We start from the raw sequence: 21715 nt of genomic DNA on the forward strand, positions 1-21715 counted from the left end.
CAAGAAAACATGGTACCACAGACATTTTTATTGAGATAAGAAAATAATCGTACTGTACATAACACATAAATGCTAAAAAGTGAGGCAAGTGTTGCCAACTAATATTTATAACCAGATTTAATTTTATTTAATTTTATGTAAATTAGGAAGAGTAAGGGAACATTTGGAGTTGGTACAAAAAAACTAAAGGCATGCCACATTACATGGTGAATTTATTTCTAAGCAAAACAATTATTAAACATTCACAACAGTTAAATCGGCACAGAATAACCTGATGAAGTACAAGCGGGGAAAGGCAAGGTTAACTGGATGGTTGGCTTCTTATCTGTAATGTATCCTTTCATTACACACACACACACTCGGAGCGCTCAGTACTCTGCATTCAAAGGGTAGTCTTTGTGTTTGGAACCCCTGCAGTGAACAGAAGATGGTTTCAGTAAACAGACGTTTTATTCGCTCTCCTTATCTCTCCCTTTATCTCTCCCGCTCTCTTACCACTCCATGGCAAATCCTCTCCAGTTCTTGTTGAAGCTTAGGATGGTCTTCATGTCTTGCTCGCTCAGTTCAAAGTCAAACACCTGGGAAAAGGAAAATAAAAACGATTAAAACGATGACAAACTGACAGAGATGGCAAAAGTACACACATCCTTCACACAGTTGAAGTACTGACTACACTTTTTCACTCAAGTTCAAGTAAAGAAATATGGGCTCTGACATTTACTTAAGTATAAAGTAATTACTACTACTCTGCAAACTGAGTGCTTGTAGATTTACATTTACATTTTAGTCATTTAGCAGACGCTCTTATCCAGAGCGACTTACAGTAAGTACAGGGACATTCCCCCCGAGGCAAGTAGGGTGAAGTGCCTTGCCCAAGGACACAACGTCATTTTGCACGGCCGGGAATCGAACTGGCAACCTCCTGATTACTAGCCAGACTCCCTCACCGCTCAGCCACCTGACACCCTCCAAAGTGTCAGACACATAGTCTTCCCACACAGACCTTTCTTTTCCCTATCTCCTTCAATTCACTAGCTGAGACATTGGTACCTGGAAGTTCTGCTTAATCCGGTCGGGATTAGAAGATTTAGGAATAACTATGACATTCCTCTGTATGTGGAACCGGATTAAAACCTTGAAAGAAACAAAGGTCACGGTCAGTCATGTGACTAAATGTGAAGCGCTTCACAGTCAAGCACCCTTTCACGTGAACCTTGTTCATGTTTCATCTCCGTCTCAACCTCGAAGACCATGTAACACAAACCATGTGAGCCATGTTGTCTACCTTTTCTTTTAAGAACAAGGTTTGAAAGCAATACTCAAAAGCAAAACTAAAGTGAATTTACTGAATTGGCCACACATAATTGTTATCGTTGCACTTACTAACTGTCCCTAATGTCATGTCAGCTTGTGTCTCATACCTGAGCTGTGCTCTTGTTGTGCCTCCCAGCGATGGCCTTGATCTTTGGGTCCTCAAGAAGACTAGGCTCGTCCGGTTTCGCCCTGTTTGAAATAAAATATGATTTTGGAACAATGGTCCTTACAGCAGAATCAGAACAGTAGAAGTAAATCGCATATATGTATAGAAATGCTGGAGTATGTGTCTCATTATGGTCTGGTAATCCTGGGTGTTGGTGAGCTGGGCAGTGTGATCTGACCAGGGTCTGTCTGGGGAGCCCAGAGGACTGTAGGCCGTCACAGAGATGCCCTTAGAGTGACAGTAGCTGATCAGCTTCTCCTGGGTCAGGTAGGGGTGGCACTCAATCTAAACACATACACACACATAATGTGTCATCATGTACAGAATGAATGTCATCATGCACAGAAACACATTATAATTATAATATGCAATATTAAAATGTATACATTTGCTTTATCAAGGTTTAAAAAAAAGAATGTGCTTGGTTTTTTGTACAAGAGCTGGAAAAACACAATATCCCAATACCTGGTTGGTGACAGGTTTGTACTTCAGGCCTGGCTTGTTCAAGAGGGCTTCAATCTGATCCTTGTTAAAGTTTGAGATCCCAATAGCCTTGACCAGACCCGCATCCACCAGCTCCTCCATGGCCTGGTCAGAAAGTCAGCAGTTCATGGCAAATACTAAAAATAATTACTAACAAATCTCTTGAGGGGAAATATTCCCCCAACCAAACTGTCATTTAGACTTAGGCCTAATGTGTGAAGTGGCTCAAGATTTGATTTATTACCTCCCAAGTGTCCAGGAAATTACTATGATCTGGGATTACTTTTTCCTCTTTGTCGACGGGGAAGATATTGTCACCAGGCTGTAGTATCAAACAGATCAGTTGCTTAGCAGTAAATTACTACTTGTGATTGTCATGTTTTTGCATGTTGGATATATATATATATATATATATGTAAATCATAAATGAACTGAACATCAAGAAAGTAAGCATGGGTACGCCACACACACTAGGATAAAGGGCGCTGGGACTAACACATCCTGGAGAGACCCCCCCCCCGTCTCTACCTGGAAGCCCATTGGGAAGTGCATCAGGTACAGATCCAGGTTGTCCAGTCTGAGATCACTGAGAGTTTTCTGACAGGCTCCCTTAACCAGAGACTTCTCATGGAAGGTGCACCACAGCTGGAGAGGGGAAAACACACACCAAACGGTTCCACTGGGAGATAATAATGTGGTCATAAATCTGTGAAAGGGATTCATCGTCGATGTGTATGGCCTAGTATTCTTAAAGTAGCTTTTTTTGCGATCGTTGTGGCGATCTCCACACAGCAAGCCCGGGAGCCATGACAGCAAGAACAGAGTTGTTTCAGAGGTTAGAAAAATCCAACTGTAACATTCTGCCTGTTTTCAAGGACCGTTGGAACACTGACAGAAAGCTGGACTCCCGGTCTTATGACCCTCTGTTGGTTACGGACACCATGACAACCTCTACTTAACGCTCAAGTCACACACCTTACTGACGATGAATAGCTCCTCTCTCTTCACGATCCCCTGGTCAATCATGGCGTGGATTCCTTCTCCCACCTCGTCCTCGTTCTGGTAGACGAAGGCCCCGTCGACGTGCCTGTACCCTGCAGAGATGGCAGCCTTCACCGCCTCCGCTACTTGTCCAGTGGCAGCCTGCAGATTCACAAGGAAACTAACTATAGATTAAACTTGATCCAGTCAAAGATTACTCTGCGCAAATGGCTCTGAATCAGGGTGCTGTTTTGGTTTTGTCCACCAACCAAATGATTGATCAAGTCCTGTAAATGCACACACATTCATATATACGGTCATATTTATGTAAGCACCCCTAACAATGATCTTATACATAATGCACCACTGTATGAATACATTTATGGATGATAATATGGGTTTTGATTGATTTCACTTCTTGGCTAAACATCAGCAATATGATCTGTTATATTGGATATGTGTTTAATATCCCTTTTCAGGGTTTTTTCAATGACACTTAAAATGTCACTGTATACGTACGGTGTTGTGACAAGATGTCAGTGGTACAACAGATGTACAACAAAATAGCACATTGAATAATTTAAATAGAAAGACTGTTGATCTTATATAAGCGACAGATATCAAAACGAAGACAGTTCTTACCCTCCACGTGCCCAAACCGACGATGGGCATCTTGGCTCCAGTGTTGAGTGTGATATAATGCGTCATGATGGTAGTTAGCTGTTGCACTAACGACCAGTTACTCTTTTGGGAAAATGAAAAGTAGTAGATAGAGAGGGAGTGAAAAAGAGGGGTTGAGCAGTAAAGTAAAGGGTCTAGGGGCGGAGCCAGACTTTGATACTTTGAGCCCCAACCTAGGACCTATTGTCAAGGTTTGAGTTAATTTGAGTGCAAAATAGTTTTTTATGTAATATAAACATTACGTTGGACTCGTATTGTTATATTAACTGAAAATTGCAACCCACATTTAAACCTAAAATATTAGAGGCTTTTGAGAAAACATTTGGGTCTCAAGACCCAGAAGCCACCCACCCGCTCCGCCCATCACTGCTTCTGAGTTTGATTGGTCAGGTCTACTTCCGCCCCACAGTCCAAATATCGGGACCAGCGATCGAGTGCATCTATGGTTCTGGGGTGAATGAGTCAGCTTTTAAATTGTCACCAAATTAGTAATTATAATGTGTGTAATGTATGGGAGACGAACATACACAGACAAGGTCAATTAACCGAAAACAGAATCCAGCACATCGCATTTCATAAGTCATAAGTCTATATTTAACTGAACAAAAGGTAACAAAATGTATATGACTGATTGTATGAGCCCATGAGGACTTTTCAAGAATCAGAACATTCCAGTCGCAATATCTAAGAATGTGAGTGGCCATTTGGTTTGACAATCTGACTCTAAATACGTTCAAAAGCCTAGTTGTCATTCAACAATTAAGCAATGAAAAAGCTGTTGTAAGAGGGAGAATAATTCCCACATCACACAATACAAAAATACTTTTCGTAATGACAGGTATTTGGATCAAAAACGGTGTTTAACGACCGTCCCTCGGTTTTAGTTTTGTTCCTGCTCAACCACCGTATTTTGGGAGTAACGTTCTACCGCGCAAGCGCCAGTTTGCTTGTTGATGACTTTGTTACTAGCTGCCAGCAAAGACCATCATATACAAACCAGACAACGTGACCAAACTATTATAGAATCCGTTAAATACATCATACAGTTTTTCAAACGACAATGCTACAATTCCTGGTGAGTTATATCAGTCCTTTTTACAATTTAGATACCTGTCACTGTGTTTGTGGTGAGAACGATAAGTAGCTAAATAGCTAAAATCGTCAGTATAACTAGTGCTAGCTTCGAAGCAAAACTACTGGATGTCTGTGTGTTTTACTCCGGCTTTAATCTCAAATTAGGACAGAACGAGTATTGTTCAAACTCACCCGAAACAAGTGCCCTGTTTGTTTGTTTTTTTGACGGAAAACAAAATGTAGTTAGACAAACATCGACATGGGTAATGTATTGTCTGGTTGTCAATGACAGTTCTTTCCTCTGTTGCAAAGTAATAGGATCTGACAATGCCCTCGCGTGGTTGTCTTGTAATACTGCAGTCTAACTCTTTCCTGAAAGTTACCGGTGTTGGCTTGTTATACTGTTCAGCAAATGTTAGGTTTGGGCTCGAACATTTCCTATGGCAAGCAGTTAGAACAGTAAGCCCTAGTCACAGTTTTCGATAGGTCACCGATTTCGGTACAACACCTGTCTCTATCTCACAACATTTCTCTTTCAGGTTGGACTTACCCTGGGGAACGTTGTTGGGATGTACCTCGCCCAAAACTATGAGGTAAGGAATCATACAATCCGTTATAATACTGCTTGTGGCCTTCATTTTCACTTTACATCAATCTGTATTCATAGACTATATCTAGCCTATATCAATCTATATTTATCACTGTAACTACTGCTATTGTAAAACATCACAGTGAAAAACGGGTATTCTAGTCTTCAAAAGTCCAGGGCATCTCTTCTTACAACACACCCTTCTCTTAAGGTGCCCAATATTTCCAAGAAGATAGAGGCTTTCAAGAAAGATGTGGAGGCTAAGAAGAAACCACCTGAGTGAGAGAAGAGGGAGCCCCCTCAGAACAAGAGGGGCCCCCATCAGAACAAACGGGAGCCCCCTCAGAACAAGAGGGACCCCCATCAGAAGACTGCTGATGCTGAAGACTGGAAAATAGAACAGGCTGACAGAACAACAACGCACATTAGAGTGGATACTTATTTTTATATATCTAAAATAATGGAGGACAATTGTGTGTAAATTGGTAAGAGAATAAACTGTAAACATCTGATAATACATCGTTTACAGTTTCTGCAGCTGAAGTATTCTCCTTTTTTAAGTATGCATTGTTCTTTGAAATAGCAGTTTTCTTTTTCTTTTCTTTTTTTTAAGAGTTGCACTTACAGAGTTTAAAAAAATGCATACAGTATAGTCGGAAATGAATGAGGAGTTTGTCGATAAAGTTATATTATATCCGAACTAGATTGGGAGTTATACTCATGCATGGGAGTTGTTACAGGAAAGGTTTTTTACTCTTGGAAATCTATTTCGCATATTTCTTTTTGCAACTGATGTAGGGATTGGAATAGAGCGCTTTTCAAAGGGTTTTGTGCAGTTAATAACATTGTGCCAATAACGGTGCTCAGGTTTGCCCTGTGTGATTAAAGTTAAATAAATAAAGGTCTGAGGATCAGATTGTTTCTAAAACAGAGCGTAACTCTTTTCAATTAACTTTTGTTCAAATTCACCCAGTTTATTGTGCTTAACCACAAGGGGGCAGTAGACATCCATATTGACATGACCACAAACAGTAAGTTCTTTGTTACTAAAAACCCAGGTCTGATGCTTGTCTCCCTCCATTCACCCCAAACTTTCACTCAGTCTCTCTACCTCTGCGGTCACCCTTCCTGTCGCTCCTTCCTCCTCTCCCTCACTGATACTCAACATCTATCTCTGCAGCAGCTAGGATGCTTTTTAGCTATTAATATTAGCATATATTTAGGATGATATATTTTCAATACTACTTACACGACTAGATTGTTGTAAATTGTTTCCAGGTACTTTGTTTAGTGTATATATTTATGATTAGCCAAGCAATCTAGCTAGCATCTATGGGCTTTATAGGATGTTCTTGACTTTAATGTAAGCCTACTTGTACATATGCAGTAAAAAAACAATGTCCCTATTTGGACACATTATTGAAACAGAATGTTCACTGCAGCAGAGTTCCAAATTCCTAAATGGAGTTCAGACCATGTGAGAGGATGTGTGTATGATATTATACCATAAAATGTGCTTCTCTGAAGGACTCAAGGTCCCATAATCCCACAATGCAGGTTTTGACAAGGGGGTGGGGATCTTAACTGCCAGAGCAGGTAGGGCGGGATTCAATTGTCTCTGCCGGTGTTGTTGAACAGGTTCAGTGTGGGCGGGGCGAGAGAGAGGGCAAGAACAAGAGTGAAAATAGCTTTGATGAGGGTGTGAAGGCGACAGGTGGATGGAAAAAGAGGTTTAGTCAGATGGTGGTGTTCACTAACAAAGAGAGTGAGCATTAGCAGGTCCGTTGACACATCTTATAAAAGGGGAAACAGGAGGGATCGGAACCTCTCGCTCTGCATTGCTGACAAGCTGGAGTATTATTGGATGGATTATTGGATGGTCCTGGGCTGTCTGTCGTCGCGGGAGACAGAGAGAGCGAACACCTGAGGAGGGAGCAGTGTGAAAGGGAGAGCTGTGCCGGGGAGAACTGAGCCTGCTCTGTCCCATCACCCAAACTGCTGGTCCGGGGAAGGAGGGAGCCCGAGAGAGAGAGAGAGAAGGGAGAGAGAGAGAGAGGAGGGTTTATACTGAAAGACTGAACAGCTTTCAGAGAGGTTTGTCTCACAGACTGGGTCTTTAGTCTCTGGACCGAGCACCTTTACGTCATAAAGGTGTTAGATCCGTGTTAGCACCCCCCTGAAACTTGAGCCGTGGAGTTGAGTTTCTCTTCACCTCTGACCCCGGGAACTGGAGCTGCGCTAGGAAGACGGAGAGCCTGACTACAAGCTGAGATTCAGATTCTCTGAGGCAGGAAGAACCTGTGGTGGACATAGCTTCGCATGCAACACTGGAGCCGAGAAACTGATGGTTGAACTGGTTTTGCTATCCTCTTTCGTCCCCTTTCTCTTCACTATCACTGGACGTCTGGTACTAGAAGACATCTTGGCAGTCTGTGGGTCTCACGTCTGTAAATATCCAGCCAGGTATCCACCTGGTGGCCAGATCCAGAAGCCCCACCTTCATTGGTTTCTCAGTCAGGTGACAACAGCCGTTCTTCCCACTTCCTCCTCACTTCCTCCTCACCATGCAGCCCGCAGCAACTGAACAAGACGACTCCTTCGACTTCCTGTTCAAGATCATTTTGATAGGCGACTCCAACGTGGGGAAGACTTGTGTGGTCCAGAGTTTCAAGTCTGGGTCGTTCTCCGCCAAGCAGCAGAACACCATCGGCGTGGACTTTACCGTGCGAACTCTGGACATCGAGGGAAAGAGGGTCAAGGTCAGAATGTGTCCTTAGATAAGTGTCGTACGGGTGTGTTTCTGTGTTTGTCTCAAACGGTGTTGTGGTTGTCTTGGTGTTTGTGAGGTGTTGGAGGGCCGGCCTGAATGATGCGGCAGCTGCTGAGATCACTATCGTTGTTCACTAAACTCTTAACAAGTTGAACCAGTGGCCCACATGACCAGACCAGTCCTGCTGGTTTTCCTGCCTCAAACTGTCACAGCTTCCTACTTCCTCTCTCCTCTCCTCAGTCACTAGTGACCCCAGCACACCTGCTGATCTGTTAGTGTTGTAGTGACCTGGGTTGGGCCAAGCAAAGATAGTTTTACTGTATAAAGCCCTATGATGGTTAAAGTACTATGGAACAGACATGTAGGCAGAGAGGAGGGAGAGGCAGAGGAACGGCATTGAGCAGGAATGTGAGAGATGCATCCTTTCATTCAGACTCAACAATGATGTTATCATCAACCTTTGATAGTTAAATAGTATGTTCAGGGTTGAATGGGCTCAGTCAGCCTGTTACGTCTATGTAAGTCACTGTCTGAAGCGTTTTTACACCCCCACAAGTACAAACACACACACACAGACACACACACAGTTCTACAAGGGCTTATCAGTGTAAACACGTCATGGCAGTCTGAACGTTTGACTGTAGATGTGTTTATTGTTGTTGGAGTGATCTGCTATTCGGATCACTTTACATGACAAAGCCCTGACTTCAGGCAGGCTGGTGGTGTGTTTAGGTTTCTAGCATGTCTCCATGCATCCATCGACCGTGTCAGTAACAAACAGACCTGTGGAGATATACCACAGCTCCTTGTAGCAGGTGTGCCTGTTTGTCATAAATATTCTCATATTCTTCTTCCCTCCACCTCACTGTGCTCCATCGCCTAGACAACGGCTCAGCCAGCTATGTCACCAGAGAAATAGCATGTCTGTGGTGTTTGTGGACGGTGTTCTAACTAATATATAAATAATAACTATAATAATATATAGATAAATATAATAATGATATAATATCTAAAGAATAACTGAAGAGAATCAACTTTGTTTGAATGTTGAATCTTTGAGGAGGTCAAGGATCTAATACCCAGGTGATATGGAGGAGGTATAGAGAGAGGAGCGGTAGAAGAGAGGAGGATAGAGAGAGAGAGGAGGGAAAAGAGAAGAGGGAGAGGGGATGGTAGAGGTAGGTCATGTGGGTGAGCTGGTGGTGTCAGCTGGGGCCAGGTTGCCATGACATCTGTTACCATGTGAAGGAGAGGAGCGAACTCGGGTAGCTCAGAGGGATCAATCAGCAGAGTGACTGAAACGTGTGTGTGTCTGTGTGTGTGTGTCTGTGTGTGTGTGTCTGTGTGTCTGTGTGTGTGTGTGTGTGTCTGTGTGTCTGTGTGTCTGTGTGTGTCTGTGTGTGTGTGTGTGTCTGTATGTGTGTGTCTGTGTGTGTGTCTGTGTGTGTGTGTGTGTGTGTTTGTATGTGTGTTTTTTGCAGATGCAGGTGTGGGACACGGCAGGGCAGGAACGTTTCCGCACCATCACCCAGAGCTACTACAGAAGTGCGCACGGCGCCATGATCGCCTATGACATCACGCGCCGCGGGACGTTTGACTCGGTGCCTCACTGGATCAGGGAGGTGGAGCTGTACGGAGCAGCCAATGTGCTGCTTGTCCTCATAGGTGAGAGACGTTCCCACGGCAACATGGACGGTCTGACGAGAACAGCAGAACACTGTTGGGATTAAAGAGTTTTGGTGGCGCTTTAGATCCAGGTGATCTTATTAGGGCTTCTATACCTAGGAACTAACATGCCCTCCCTCCATCTTTCCTTCCTTCCTTCCTTCTTTCCTTCTTTCCTTCTTTCCTTCTTTCCTTCTTTCCTTCTTTCCTTCTTTCCTTCTTTCCCTCCCTCCCACCCTCCCTCCCTCCCTCCCTCCCTCCCTCCCCAGGTAACAAGTGTGACATGGAGGAGCAGCGGGAGGTTCCGTTTGAGGAGTCCTGCTCCCTGGCGGAGGAGCGAGGCATCTTGGCTGCTCTGGAGACGTCGGCCAAGGAGGCGCAGTACGTGGAGGAGGCCTTCCTGATGATGGCCCGGGAGCTGCTGGCACGCAACGGCCTGTCCGTCCAGCAGGGGGAGCAAGACTCCACACGCATCCTGCTCCGATCCAACTCCCGACCCGTCAACGGGCCTGCCACCTTCGGCTCTGCAGAGAAGAAACAGTGTGACTGCTGACAGGGAGGAAGACAGGAAGTAAACAAGGAAGGAAGCACAAAAGGAAGAAAAGATCCTGACCTGAACATTAGTAGGGAACACTAGGTCTGTGTGGGTGAGATGAGCTGGAAAGAACCACATACAAAAAGACAATGTTCAACCACCTACAATGGCCACTAGAGAGCAGTGTGTATTTATTCATCCACTTCCAGAAGAAGAAAACACTTCTTTATCTGTCTGGAGAGAACTTCCCTATCTGGCCAAAGTGAGAACTTGACTATCTTCCCTATGTGTCTATTTAAAAACTGAGTATTTTTAACTGAACAAAAATCCCAACTGTTTCTCCCTTTCTCTGCCAAGGTGAGTTTTAGCTGAGGGATAGCCTTCTGTGTTTATATGACCTCACAACAAACAATGAAGCTTTGCTTTAAACAGGATGTGGAATTGAAATGACTGAGGCAGTAGGCTTGCATTTCAGGTGAAATATATACAGGAAATAGTGCTGTGGCATGTCTCTTTCAGAGAGAACCACAGGAGAGACTTGTTTATCCAAAGAACAAAGGAGTTTGTTGAAACGTGATGACCTGCTGGATTCCTTCATGGTTTGTTGAAATAATCTTTCCCTGAACAATTTACAATCCCGGCACCTGGACTAAACTTTTATTTTGTATTTTTTGTGAGGAACCTGGAATAAACTTGTATTTTGTATTTTTTGTGAGGAGGCTGAGGGATGGACATTTGACAGACGTTTCTCTGTTGGTGGCATGAAAGTCCATCCAAATATTGACACTGCAGACCATTATCAGGTCTTTTCTCCATAATAATTGTGTGCGTGAAGGCAATTTCACAGATATAACAGTGTTTAAATTCTTCACACAGAGATAAAACATCAGTAATTCTTTTCTGAAGCTGCTTCATCTCTTGGTTTCAACTGTAAATCTCCTTAGTGTGGAGGTAGCTGGATCAGTGATGTGTCTCAGATGATAAATGTCTGTGATAGGCTATGTTCAGTCATGTGATCTTAGAGGCTGAGATCCAGTGTCCCTGATAAATAAACGTTTAGTGCATATTGTGTCATCCCGAATTCTTTGTTGTTCTTCAGCTCCTACAGTTAGCAATCCTGCCTCACCTCTGTATCCAGACATATACCCAAGGTGAAGACTGACAAAGTCATAATCCTGATCAAGAATATTCTCATTCTTCCCCCAGTGCACTCTGGGAGTTGGCAGTGTGATCCTTAGAGCGGCTGGAGAGAATTGGCTGTATTTGCTCTGGGATAATCATAAGGCACTTAATATATCTATCAACCGATTTAACGGCCGTTCATCTGTAAATCTATCTATCTAATCTGGCAGTAAATGTGTTCCTCAACTGGCCTTATTTTGCTGTTACTGCTTAGGGAATCGGGCTATCAATCAGAAGGTTGCCGGATCGATTCCTGGCTGTAACAAATGATGTTATGTCCTTGGGCAAGGCACTTCACCCTACTTGCCTCGGGGAGAATGTCCCTGTACTTACTGTAAGTCGCTCTGGATAAGAGCGTCTGCTAAATGACTAAATGTAAATGTAAACCATAGTTATTTCCCATCTTAGAGGGAGAAGATTTACTACAGACTGTTGTCTTGTTTAACATCAAACCCCAGTTCTTGCTTTGTTGTTAGTGTGTGGTTTGTGTGCCTGCTTCCAGCCTGCATGTGTGTTTGAATACTCTTCCTTGTAGAATAGCTAACCCAGAACTAAAAGGCGATGAGAATCCTGGTAACAAATCAAGGACTAGGCCTTTAACCCCACCATGCTCCATCCAGTCCCACACTCAAGCCAACCGGTGCGGTTATTTCTGGCACAGGCTGGGAAGGGCCTCAGCCTCGTGTACCCTGCTGAAGTCTGAGGTCTGAAGCCTGGCATTTGTCCTGCTTTCAAATGAAAATATGCTCCTTCCAACGAATAACCATCTTTGGCAACAAACACCGGCTCCTACAATTATTTATAGATTTGCTTGGGTAACAGAGATTTAAAATGCTTGAGAGCCTGCAGTTTGGGCTAGTGAAATAACTGGGCTGTGAAAAACAAACAGTCATCTTTACAAGAGCTATTATTGGTGATTATCAATTCTTTCTGTCATTCTGTTATACAGCTTTCATCAATGCACTCTCATTGGCGCACGTCTACACTGGAAAGTACAACTGAATCAGTGCTTCATTACATCTTTAGTTTGTTTTACACTTTATAATTGACATGATGGCATGGAGGTTCCTAAGCTACAGTAATGTTTGGTCCAGAGAAAACCTTCAAGTCTATGGACTTGACGACTAGCCCTACTTTGAGATTTGCTAAATAATGTATGGATTCATTTATGTTCACTGCACTTCACAGTTTTAGCCCTCTCTACTGAATGCTACATTAGACTGGTGTTGTAGAGTGACAATATCTACCAGATGCATGCTGGAGGTTAAGCAACCTCCATGAGAGCTATGTGTGTTTTATTTTTTACCATGAATCACCAGCGGTGAATGAAATAATTATTGGAAAATCTTAGCACACTCTCCCCTTCCAGATCTCTGTGCCATTGTAGTCACAACAAAGGGAGAACAAGTTTTGAGGTGATGATTCGGGGGTGAGGGGGTTTATAAACGCTCCCGGCTTCAGTTCCCCCTCTCTTGAGCTTGGCATGGTGCAGAACTGTCTGCTTTCAATATTGTAATTACCTGGCGTGAGTTTCTTCCAGAAGACAGTGAAGAATTCCAGATCCATCGATCACAGCTGTGACAAGACCCGGAGATGTTTGATAACTACTGAAACCTGTGTCTTGTAATGTGTAGGCCTATATCTTACTGTACAGGGGTTATTTTTGTCCTACTCCAAAAGTAGTACACTTCTGAAGAAATTAAACTGAATAGATAGTTTTTAAGCAATAATTATTTCTCCCTGGATGTTGTAGTAAGACATGTAGACAGCTGGATGAACTTTCTCCAAGTTTCAGTTGTCTGTTACAACAAACACCAGCTATCAGTGAGAAGCCCAGCTGGTTCTGTTTGCAGTGGATCAGTCTTCTTCAAGGGAGATGTTTGCTGTGCTTGGGTAGGAGTCTTGGAACCCAGTGATGCAACGTGTGTGTGTGTTCACTTCACAACTTCACAGAAAGATCCAAGAAAAAACACTTTTTATTTCACTGTTTGACAATTAATTTACATTTTCAAAAAATGTAAAACCCTACTTTTTCGACCGAAGAAAGAATAATATTTAAGAGGAAACACACTAACAGAAACAGCACCTATCCTGCCAGTATTTGATCTGATACAGACTGAATGACTTACTCTCTCATTCTCTCTCCCTCTCACACACAGGTAAAAAACAAACAAAAAAACATCAGTTTAGCTCAACCTCATGATCTCAAATGCCATTGTATTTGGTCTGTTGTCTCTAATGGGGCTAGGCAGCCGGCCTGTGCCCTCATCTATCTCCACTTTCAGCTCCTGAGCCGTTTCCTGCTCTGAATCTCCCAGGCCCAACTGCCAGTCCTTGGGACACTCTCCATTGTAGGTCTTGACGTAGTCCTCCACTTGCCAGCCCCGGAACTCCTGAGGCTGGGAGCAGGTCAGGCCGAAGTACGCCACCCCAGGGTGGTGTTTGAGCCAGTAGATCAGGTAGTGGATGTTGTAGTCACACATCCAGGGGTTGTCTCCCAGAAACAGCTTCCTCAGGAAGTACAGATCCTCCAGAACTCCGTAGGGGAAGTATCTGAGGCTGTTGTTGGAGAGGTCCAGCTCTCGCAGGTACAGCAAGCCAGAGAACGCAGCTGGTGAGAGGAAGAGTGGAGGAAGAAGTGGTGAAACAGAGATGGAGGTTATTCTCAAAGTCTGTTTTCAGATTTAGTTGTGACTGTCCTGTGAGGGTTTATACCAACACAGAGACAAACATTGTCTACCAGCTGCCAAATGCCTTTCTGTTTCTACTTCCAGATGAGGGGTAGCGCTACACTAAACCACTAACCGTTAGGATGCGATGCCTGAGCTACTGTTTGGCTGAACATGGGAGAAGACTGAGAGGTAGTATTTTACTGTACCATGCTAAGTATCACCTTTCAAGGGATAATGGCTCTGTGTGTATAGTTTTGACGATGTATAGCAGACCTTTTCAGTGTAGCTGTTGGAGACAGGGGGATGAGGTGAGGGGCCGAAATATGCTGTTCATGACCAGAACCCTAACCCTTTACTCCATTCATCACAAAATGGAGATTGTGCAGCATTTCTTCCTGTCGGTGTGATAAATACCGGTCAAGGGGGACAAAGGAAAAAGAGAAGAAAACTTTGATGCTCATAATATATAAAACAGACTGTATCCAGATTGGACACATTCCATACATAAACCCTGTGCGCTTATTAGCTTTTCACACTGTTAAATCTTACTTGTAATAATGTTCAGGCACTGTAAACGTAAACCGCTCATTAGGGGAAGTTATGGGGTTCTCTCGTTCGCTGTAGAGAGGTGGAGAGGCTTGTTCTACTGGGTTAGGTTGAACATGAGAAGGGCGGGCTGGGGGTAGAGACACATTCCTCTCTCTCTCTCTCTCTCTCTCTCTTTCTCTCTCTCTCTCTCTCTCTCTCTCTCTCTCTCTCTCTCTCTCTCTCTCTCTCTCTCTCTCCATCTCTCTCTCTCTCTCTCTCTCTCTAATGATGTCTGCTTCGAAGGCCTGAGGGGAAACACTTCACCGAAGCCTTATCATTTATTACAGCAGAACATGTGTAAACAATCCATGTCCTAGCATTTCCCTAACTTGTTTCTCCATTACAAATTATTATATTTAATCGGAAACACCGCATCTTTCTTCATTGACCAGATGCTTGATTGTACTGTACAGTACACAGTCATTAGCCAGGATGACAAAAGGGGTACAGTTTAGCATCTAGATGATTGAGAATATTATTTTTAATCTTTTCCCCCAGCTATGTCAATAACTACAAATCGCCCAGGGTCTATGTGTTCAAGCGCTGGTAATTACTGCTGTGATGTGTTCTACACCAGACAATCTGATGTCTAATCAATTCAAGCCAAACCAACCAACCAACCAACCAACCAAGAGTGTAATAACAGTCTCTTTCCAGCCATCCCACCACATCACTATTTTCCTTCTCATTTCCCCCCCCCCCCCACTCCTCCCCCCCGTGTGGAAGGACAGATGAAAGTGGGTCTCCGGGCTAGTGGACAATGTGAAGCAGACTGGAGCTACTTTACTCACAACACGACACCGAGACAAGCCTGCTACGTATTACACATATGGAAAAGAGGAGGTGGAGGAGAAGGAGCCGTAAAGAAGAAAGACGAGGAGGAGAAGGAGGAAGAGGTGTAAAGAAGAAAGAGGAGAAAGAGGAGGAGAAAGAGGAGGAGGTGTAAACAGAAAGGAGGAGGAAGGAGAGTTTGTTCCACTAGACCAACCAACGATCCGCCAGTAAGACAAGAAAGCGTTCTAGGAGGTCATGTGGAATGTCTGAGTTACAGACAGAGGATACGGTCCCAGGCGTTTGTGATAACCACGGTAACCCCCTCTCTATGTTTCGCAGACAGACTTGTGAGTCTTACCTGTGTCTATGCGGTCCAGGTTGTTGCTACTGAGGTTGAGGAGTTTGAGGTCTTTGGAGGCCAGGAACTCTTTAGGCTTCAAGTGGTTGATGGTGTTACTGGAGAAGTCCATCTTCACAATGTCAGAGGGAAGGTCTACTGGGATGGTCTTGAGGTCTGGTGAGGGAGAAAGGGAAGGAATCAGGGAAGGAAATGAGGGTTAGGGTGGAAGGATTTTTAGAGTGTACATTTTTAAACGCACCACAGGAAGCCACTGTAACACGCTGAGTTCTGGAGTTTTGTGCTATTCCTTAGCATTCCAGTAATGGTGTTAACAGTTTCCAGACAAGAGTCGCTGACTATATATGTGTGAACCAAGACTCTCTCTCATGCCACTCTGTTACTCTATTCGTCTTGTCCTCCTCCTCGCTCCCTTTGCTCTCCAAAAATCGTTACCATAGATGGAGTTGGATACAACTGTAACACCAAGTAGGTGGTCTTAGATAATGCATACAGGTTGTATTAACACTTCAAACATGGATGATGATTAGGAACTAGGAATGGGAATCTTTTGGTACCTCACGCTTCGATTCTTGGGGTCACGATTCACGATTTTTTATATTAAATAAATAAATAAAAATAACATTGCCAAAAAAAATCCCCCCACCCCTATTAAGAACATAGCTGTATCCGTCCCTCCACATTCTAACATGGCAGGATGTTGTTACACAGCCTGAGAGAGCAGGCCCAATCAGCTACGGCACAAAACCTCAGCCGTTTGTTTTTAAAAGCTGCGCCAGTCTGTTGTTGTATGTAGCGGCTGGCTGCGCTCTTGAACGCCCTGTCGTCGACAGCGTTTATTTACAACTTGTCTGAATGAAGCTCTATCGTATCTGCAGCAGATGTTCTCAGTGAGATGTCAGAGGCCAGTCTGCAGCATCAATCATCCCTCCGCTGTCAGGAAATGTCATTAAAGCCCCTCTCTGCACTGGTGTGGGTGGGAGGGAAGAAAGGATGGAAGGAAGGAGACAAGGAAGGAGGGAGGAAGGGAAGAAGGGTGCAAGGATGGAGATGACTGATGAACAACAGAAAAATGTGCTTTACACCTCCTTCTCTCGCGCCACCTCTTCCTCCACTGGCTCCACTGAGACCAAACACATTTCAGCAATGAAACGCTAAACTTAAGCCAAACAAAATGATACTTAGCTCATTTCATTGGTATGCTCACCGAACCACCTCTGCTACACATGTGAGTGTGGGAGTGCGCTGGGGAGTTTCCATAGACTCCTAAACCCAGCACCTGCTCTATCCCTCAGACCAGACCAGGCTAGAGACCGGCAGAAACACAACTTGTTCCTTCATTCCTGTCACAACTTGGACTGCGCCTTTGCAGTTTGTGTTTTTAACATTAATACAACACATTCATCTTTCACATTAGGACAGTCCATTCATCTGCTCCTACATTAGTCCTTGTCTCGCTCTGGAGAGCGGAGGGGGAGAGATGCGGACACTGACGTGTACACATGTGCAGTCTGACTTCCTCTCTGGGGCTCTGTGAGTGGATGTACACATGGCAGTTTAACACATCGCTCCCCTGTCGTTGAGGAGGGAACTGTACGATGTCGTCAGTTACATGGCGTGTCTAAAGAAACACAGAGGCATGGAGGAGCCAACTGTACAAGAGGAACACATCCTGCAGCTGGGGGTCCTGATGCCAGACTAGAATCTCTCTCTCTCTCTCTCTTTCTCTCTCTCTCCCTCTCTGTCTCTCTCTCTCTCTCTCTCTCTCTCTCTCTCTGTATCTCTCTCTCTGTATCTCTCTCTCTTTCTCTCTCTCTCTCTGTGTCTCTGTGTATCTGTGTGTCTCTCTCTCTCTCTCTCTCTCTCTCTTCTCTCTGTGTCTCTCTCTCTCTGTGTCTCTCTCTCTCTGTGTCTCTCTCTCTCTCTTTCTCTCTCTCTCTCTCTGTCTCTCTCTGTGTCTCTCTCTCTCTGTTGTCTCTCTCTCTCTGTGTCTCTTTCTCTCTCTCTGACTCTCTGTCTCTCTCTGTCCCTCTCTCTCTCTCTCTCTCTTTCTCTCTCTCTGACTCTGTCTCTCTCTGTCCCTCTCTCTCTCTCTCTCTCTTTCTCTCTCTGTGTCTCTCTCTCTCTGTGTCTCTCTCTCTCTGTGTCTCTTTCTCTCTCTCTGACTCTGTCTCTCTCTGTCCCTCTCTCTCTCTCTCTCTCTTTCTCTCTCTCTCTCTCTCTCTACTCTCTCTCTCTCTCTCTCTCTCTCTCTCTCTCTTTCTCTCTCTCTCTCTCTCTCTCTCTCTCTCTCTCTCTCTCTCTCTCTCTCTCTCTCTCTCTCTCTCTCTCTCTCTCTCTCCTTCCTAAGCTCCCAGTTATGACATTATGGAGATTCTGATATTCTGCTGACTAAAGCCCCTCCTCCATCCAGGAAATCCACCGGAACATGACATCATGCCCGAAGGGGAGCCAGGGGCCCAGGCCCTCTGCTGCTCCACTCACACAAGCTACAGTAACCAAGCTACAGTAACCAAGCTACTGTAACCAAGCCATCCAGACCAGCCTGTTGTACGGGTCTCACAACAAACACAGCCCCCTCAGAACCTAAGGTTGTCCAGTGTGAGCTGTTCACATGGATGGGAAAGGGAGATAAGCTCCAGCAATCGCTGTGGGACCTGTGTGTTCCTGCCCTGCCCACACAGACCCATAGCTGATTGGATAATGGGGCCCATTTCCATGGTTACCTAACGAGCCTCAGTCCGGGCTAACGACCTCAGGAGTGTAATTAGTGATGGATTACTCCCAGAGCCCCCTGGGACAAGAGAGAGGAAGCTCAGATTGGTGGTTTGCCTCAGTGGAAAAGCCTCAAACCACACAGATATAAATGAAAGGGAGGGAGGGAGGGAGTAGGGAAGGGGGATCTGTGTGAACAAGGAGATCTACTGAGGTTCAGATAAAGAATCGATTTAAACGTTTTCCGAGAGAGAAAATTAAACGAAAGCCGAAAGGTTATATGTCACCAGAAAACACTGTTGGGCCTTTCATTGACTTCAAACAGTACAGTTCTGCATATAGAAAGAACATAGAGGGCCTGCTGTTCTCAGAGCCCCTGCACTGTGAAGGGTGACACTCAAACAGCTGAAAGGACAGTTCATGCAATCTATCATCCAGATGAAAAAGATGAATCTGTTCCCTGCAGACAATGCAGCCCAGTCCGTTACTTCAGGGTTTTGTGAATCGTCCATTGCCATGAAACGTTCCAGAGCCCTGTGATGAGGCGAGACAAGCAACCACACTAAAGCGGACCCTCTCTCAGCACGACATGAGAGCAGAATTTGTAGGCCTCCAGCCTGGATCTTTCTGAAACACTATATTGAAACTGAATCTTTATGGAGGCCTCCTCTGGGTTCCAGGCTCAGAGGTCTGATAGCAGCTCTGTGTGGCGTTTACACACACAGTTCCACAGGCCTGCAGCACCAGATGTGAGGGCTGGAACAGAGACAGAGGGAGACTCCACAGCTCTGCGGGTCCTCTCTCCCTCTCTCCCTCTCTCCCTCTCCCTCTCGCCCTCTCTCTCCCCTCTCCCTCTCTCCCTCTCTCCCTCTCTCCCTCTCTCCCTCTCTCCCTCTCCCTCTCCCTCTTTCCTCTCATCCTTCATCCTTCTCTCCCTCCCTTCCTCTCTACTCCTACTTCATCTCCTCTGTCTCTCTCTCTTTAGCATTCACTCTGTCTGTCTCACATTACACATTTCCAACCTCTAAGCCAGGACTTAGCCCATTCCCAACCAGGACATAGCCTTGGTCCCAATTTATTACAGCTTCTCACCACAAGCTGAGTCAACACAATGGTAAAACAGCCAATGCAGAAACCAGTCATTACAAACCACCGTCCCTGTTCTAAGTTACTAGCGAAGGCACCGCGCTTCAAACAAACAAAAAAATCTGAGAAGATCAAGTGCTGTCCGTTGATGAAAAAAACCGAAACCCTAAAAGACTATGAACATCACCCTCCACACACTCAACTTCACCTTTGCTCCTGCAGTCGAGCAGAGGCTTGGGGTACATGTAGGTGTGGCAGAGGGTGGTGAGCTCATGGTCCTTCTTGCTGGGGGGCAGGGGCTTGGGGAGGCTGTCCTGCCCCTCCAGGGGCTTCTGGGACTGGTAGTGGTCCGGACACAGCAGCTCCACCTTCACCCTGACGCAGCTTCTTCCCCTGCAAACTCGCCGGCACGGAACACCTGGCGAAGTTCCCCAGGTTACGGTTGCTGGGCACTTGCAAGGTTCTGACCAGGCTGTCCAGGTGGCAGTGGCATTCCCAGGGGTTGTCGTAGAGACGGAGGTGACGTAGGCGGGGCATAGGCAGGAGCATCTCCTCTGAGTGGAGCGGAGGTGGTTGTGTTGAAGCAGGAGGGTGGTGAGCTGCTCCAGGCCAGAGAAAGCCTGCTCCTCGATCATGTTGATCTCGTTCTGCTGGAGATCCAGACTCAACAGCTGGCGGAACTGGGAGAAAGTGTTGTCCCTGAGCACCTGGCACACAATTCAAAACCAGACAACTTTATTCACAGGACTGTGACACATTCAATTTAAACAACTTTATTTGAAACCTTTGGGCTAGTAAAACCGTTGTCCCTTACACAATATAATACAAGACAAGTTTAAGACTTTGGGACTGATATTTACAGAGCCACAGAGTATTAGCCACAGAGGCTTGACAGGGGATTTGTGTGTGTGTGTATATGTGTGTGTGTGAGTATTAGGGGTGGGAATCTTTTGGTACCTCACGATTCGATTTAATCGATTCTTGGGGTCACAAATCGATTAAAAATCGATTCACAATTGTTTTTTATAAAAAAAAAAATAATATGAAAAAAAAAACAAAAAAAAGTTTTTTTACATTTGTGAATCGATAGAAGACTGAATCGTAATTCAAATGTGAATCGATTTTTCCCCCAACCTCTAGTGAGTTTGTGTTTGTGTGTACCTGTATCTTGTTGCGGCCCAGGAGCAGGTGTTGAATGTCTTTAGGCCAGTCCGGTTGGACAGCGGTCAGTTGGCGGTCCTGGCAGTCCAGGTACTTCTGCCCAGCTTCAGTGTACTCCTTACAGTCTGAGGCAAACCGCTTGACTGCACCGGCCCTGCCTTTCCCCCGGGTCTTTCTCTTCTCGCGTCCAGGGCCCAGGCCCCGATTGCGGGCTCCTCGCCTTGGCTCTGCCCCATTGAGCACCAGGAGGAGGACCAGGATGGCTAGCAGCCGCATGCTGGAAATAAAGCAGAGGAGGAGGAGGAGGCGAGAGAAGAGAGGGGTTCCTAAATCCACCAGGGAGGAGGTGTTTTTAGGAAGCGGCCAGGTAAAGCAGGTCAAAGCTGAGAGAGAGAGAGACAGAGAGAGAGACAGGGAGAGAGACAGAGAGAGAGACAGGGAGAGAGAGAGAGAGAGAGAGAGAGAGAGAGAGAGAGAGAGAGAGAGAGAGAGAGAGAGAGAGAGAGAGAGAGAGAGAGAGAGAGAGAGAGAGGGAGAGAGAGACAGAGAGAGAGAGAGAGACAGGGAGAGAGAGAGAGAGAGAGAGAGAGAGAGATGAGAGAGAGAGAGAGAGAGAGAGGAGAGAGAGAGAGAGAGAGAGAGAAGAGGAGAGAGAGAGAGAGAGAGAGAGAGAGAGAGAGAAGAGAGAGAGAGAGAGAGAGAGAGAGAGAGAGAGAGAGAGAGAGAGAGAGAGAGAGAGGAGAGAAGAGAGAGTCGAGAGAGAGAGAGAGAGAGAGAGAGGAGGAGAGAAGAGATGAGAGAGATGAGAAAGAGAGAGACGAGTTTGAGGAGAGAGAGAGAGAGAAGGAGGAGAGAGAGAGAGAAGTGAGGGAGAGAGGAGAGAGGGAAGGAAAGAGGACAGGAAAGGAGAAAGAAAGAAGA

General features: G+C 45.2%; 4 protein-coding genes across 5 annotated transcripts; 2 read left to right on the forward strand and 2 right to left on the reverse strand.

Moving 5' to 3' along the window:
• Window positions 1-8: 8 nt before the first annotated feature.
• Window positions 9-4986, reverse strand: LOC136959995 (aldo-keto reductase family 1 member B1-like). Its single transcript, XM_067254274.1, has 11 exons — window positions 4892-4986; window positions 3587-3688; window positions 2939-3106; window positions 2492-2608; window positions 2208-2285; window positions 1946-2068; window positions 1659-1765; window positions 1422-1503; window positions 1051-1134; window positions 496-578; window positions 9-411 (listed from the first exon to the last, which is right to left on the reverse strand). Exons 2-11 carry the CDS (start codon window positions 3650-3652, stop codon window positions 369-371), a joined length of 951 nt encoding a protein of 316 aa, XP_067110375.1. The 5' UTR covers window positions 3653-3688; window positions 4892-4986; the 3' UTR covers window positions 9-368.
• On the forward strand, window positions 4553-6218 carry stmp1 (short transmembrane mitochondrial protein 1). Its single transcript, XM_067254276.1, has 3 exons — window positions 4553-4700; window positions 5239-5292; window positions 5500-6218. Exons 1-3 carry the CDS (start codon window positions 4686-4688, stop codon window positions 5569-5571), a joined length of 141 nt encoding a protein of 46 aa, XP_067110377.1. The 5' UTR covers window positions 4553-4685; the 3' UTR covers window positions 5572-6218.
• Window positions 6219-7008: 790 nt separating this feature from the next.
• LOC136960000 (ras-related protein Rab-19-like) lies at window positions 7009-11342 on the forward strand. Of its 2 annotated transcripts, none has more exons than XM_067254281.1 (3): window positions 7009-8047; window positions 9540-9723; window positions 9993-11342. In XM_067254281.1, the coding sequence occupies exons 1-3, from the start codon at window positions 7853-7855 to the stop codon at window positions 10274-10276; spliced, it is 663 nt and encodes a 220-aa protein (XP_067110382.1). In that variant the 5' UTR covers window positions 7009-7852; the 3' UTR covers window positions 10277-11342. The 2 variants fall into 2 exon arrangements, with proteins under 2 accessions (XP_067110382.1, XP_067110383.1); XM_067254282.1 differs by having other exon boundaries at window positions 9546-9723.
• A 2056-nt stretch (window positions 11343-13398) lies between these two features.
• On the reverse strand, window positions 13399-21174 carry lrrc17 (leucine rich repeat containing 17). The gene is given in 6 exon segments (XM_067254522.1): window positions 13399-14051; window positions 15833-15988; window positions 19842-20007; window positions 20009-20193; window positions 20196-20340; window positions 20795-21174. Coding segments are annotated over 6 exon segments (1353 nt in total). The 5' UTR covers window positions 21071-21174; the 3' UTR covers window positions 13399-13626.
• Window positions 21175-21715: the final 541 nt, after the last annotated feature.

The sequence above is a fragment of the Osmerus mordax genome, chromosome 17, assembly GCF_038355195.1.
Source record: "Osmerus mordax isolate fOsmMor3 chromosome 17, fOsmMor3.pri, whole genome shotgun sequence".
Taxonomy (NCBI): Eukaryota; Metazoa; Chordata; class Actinopteri; order Osmeriformes; family Osmeridae; genus Osmerus; species Osmerus mordax.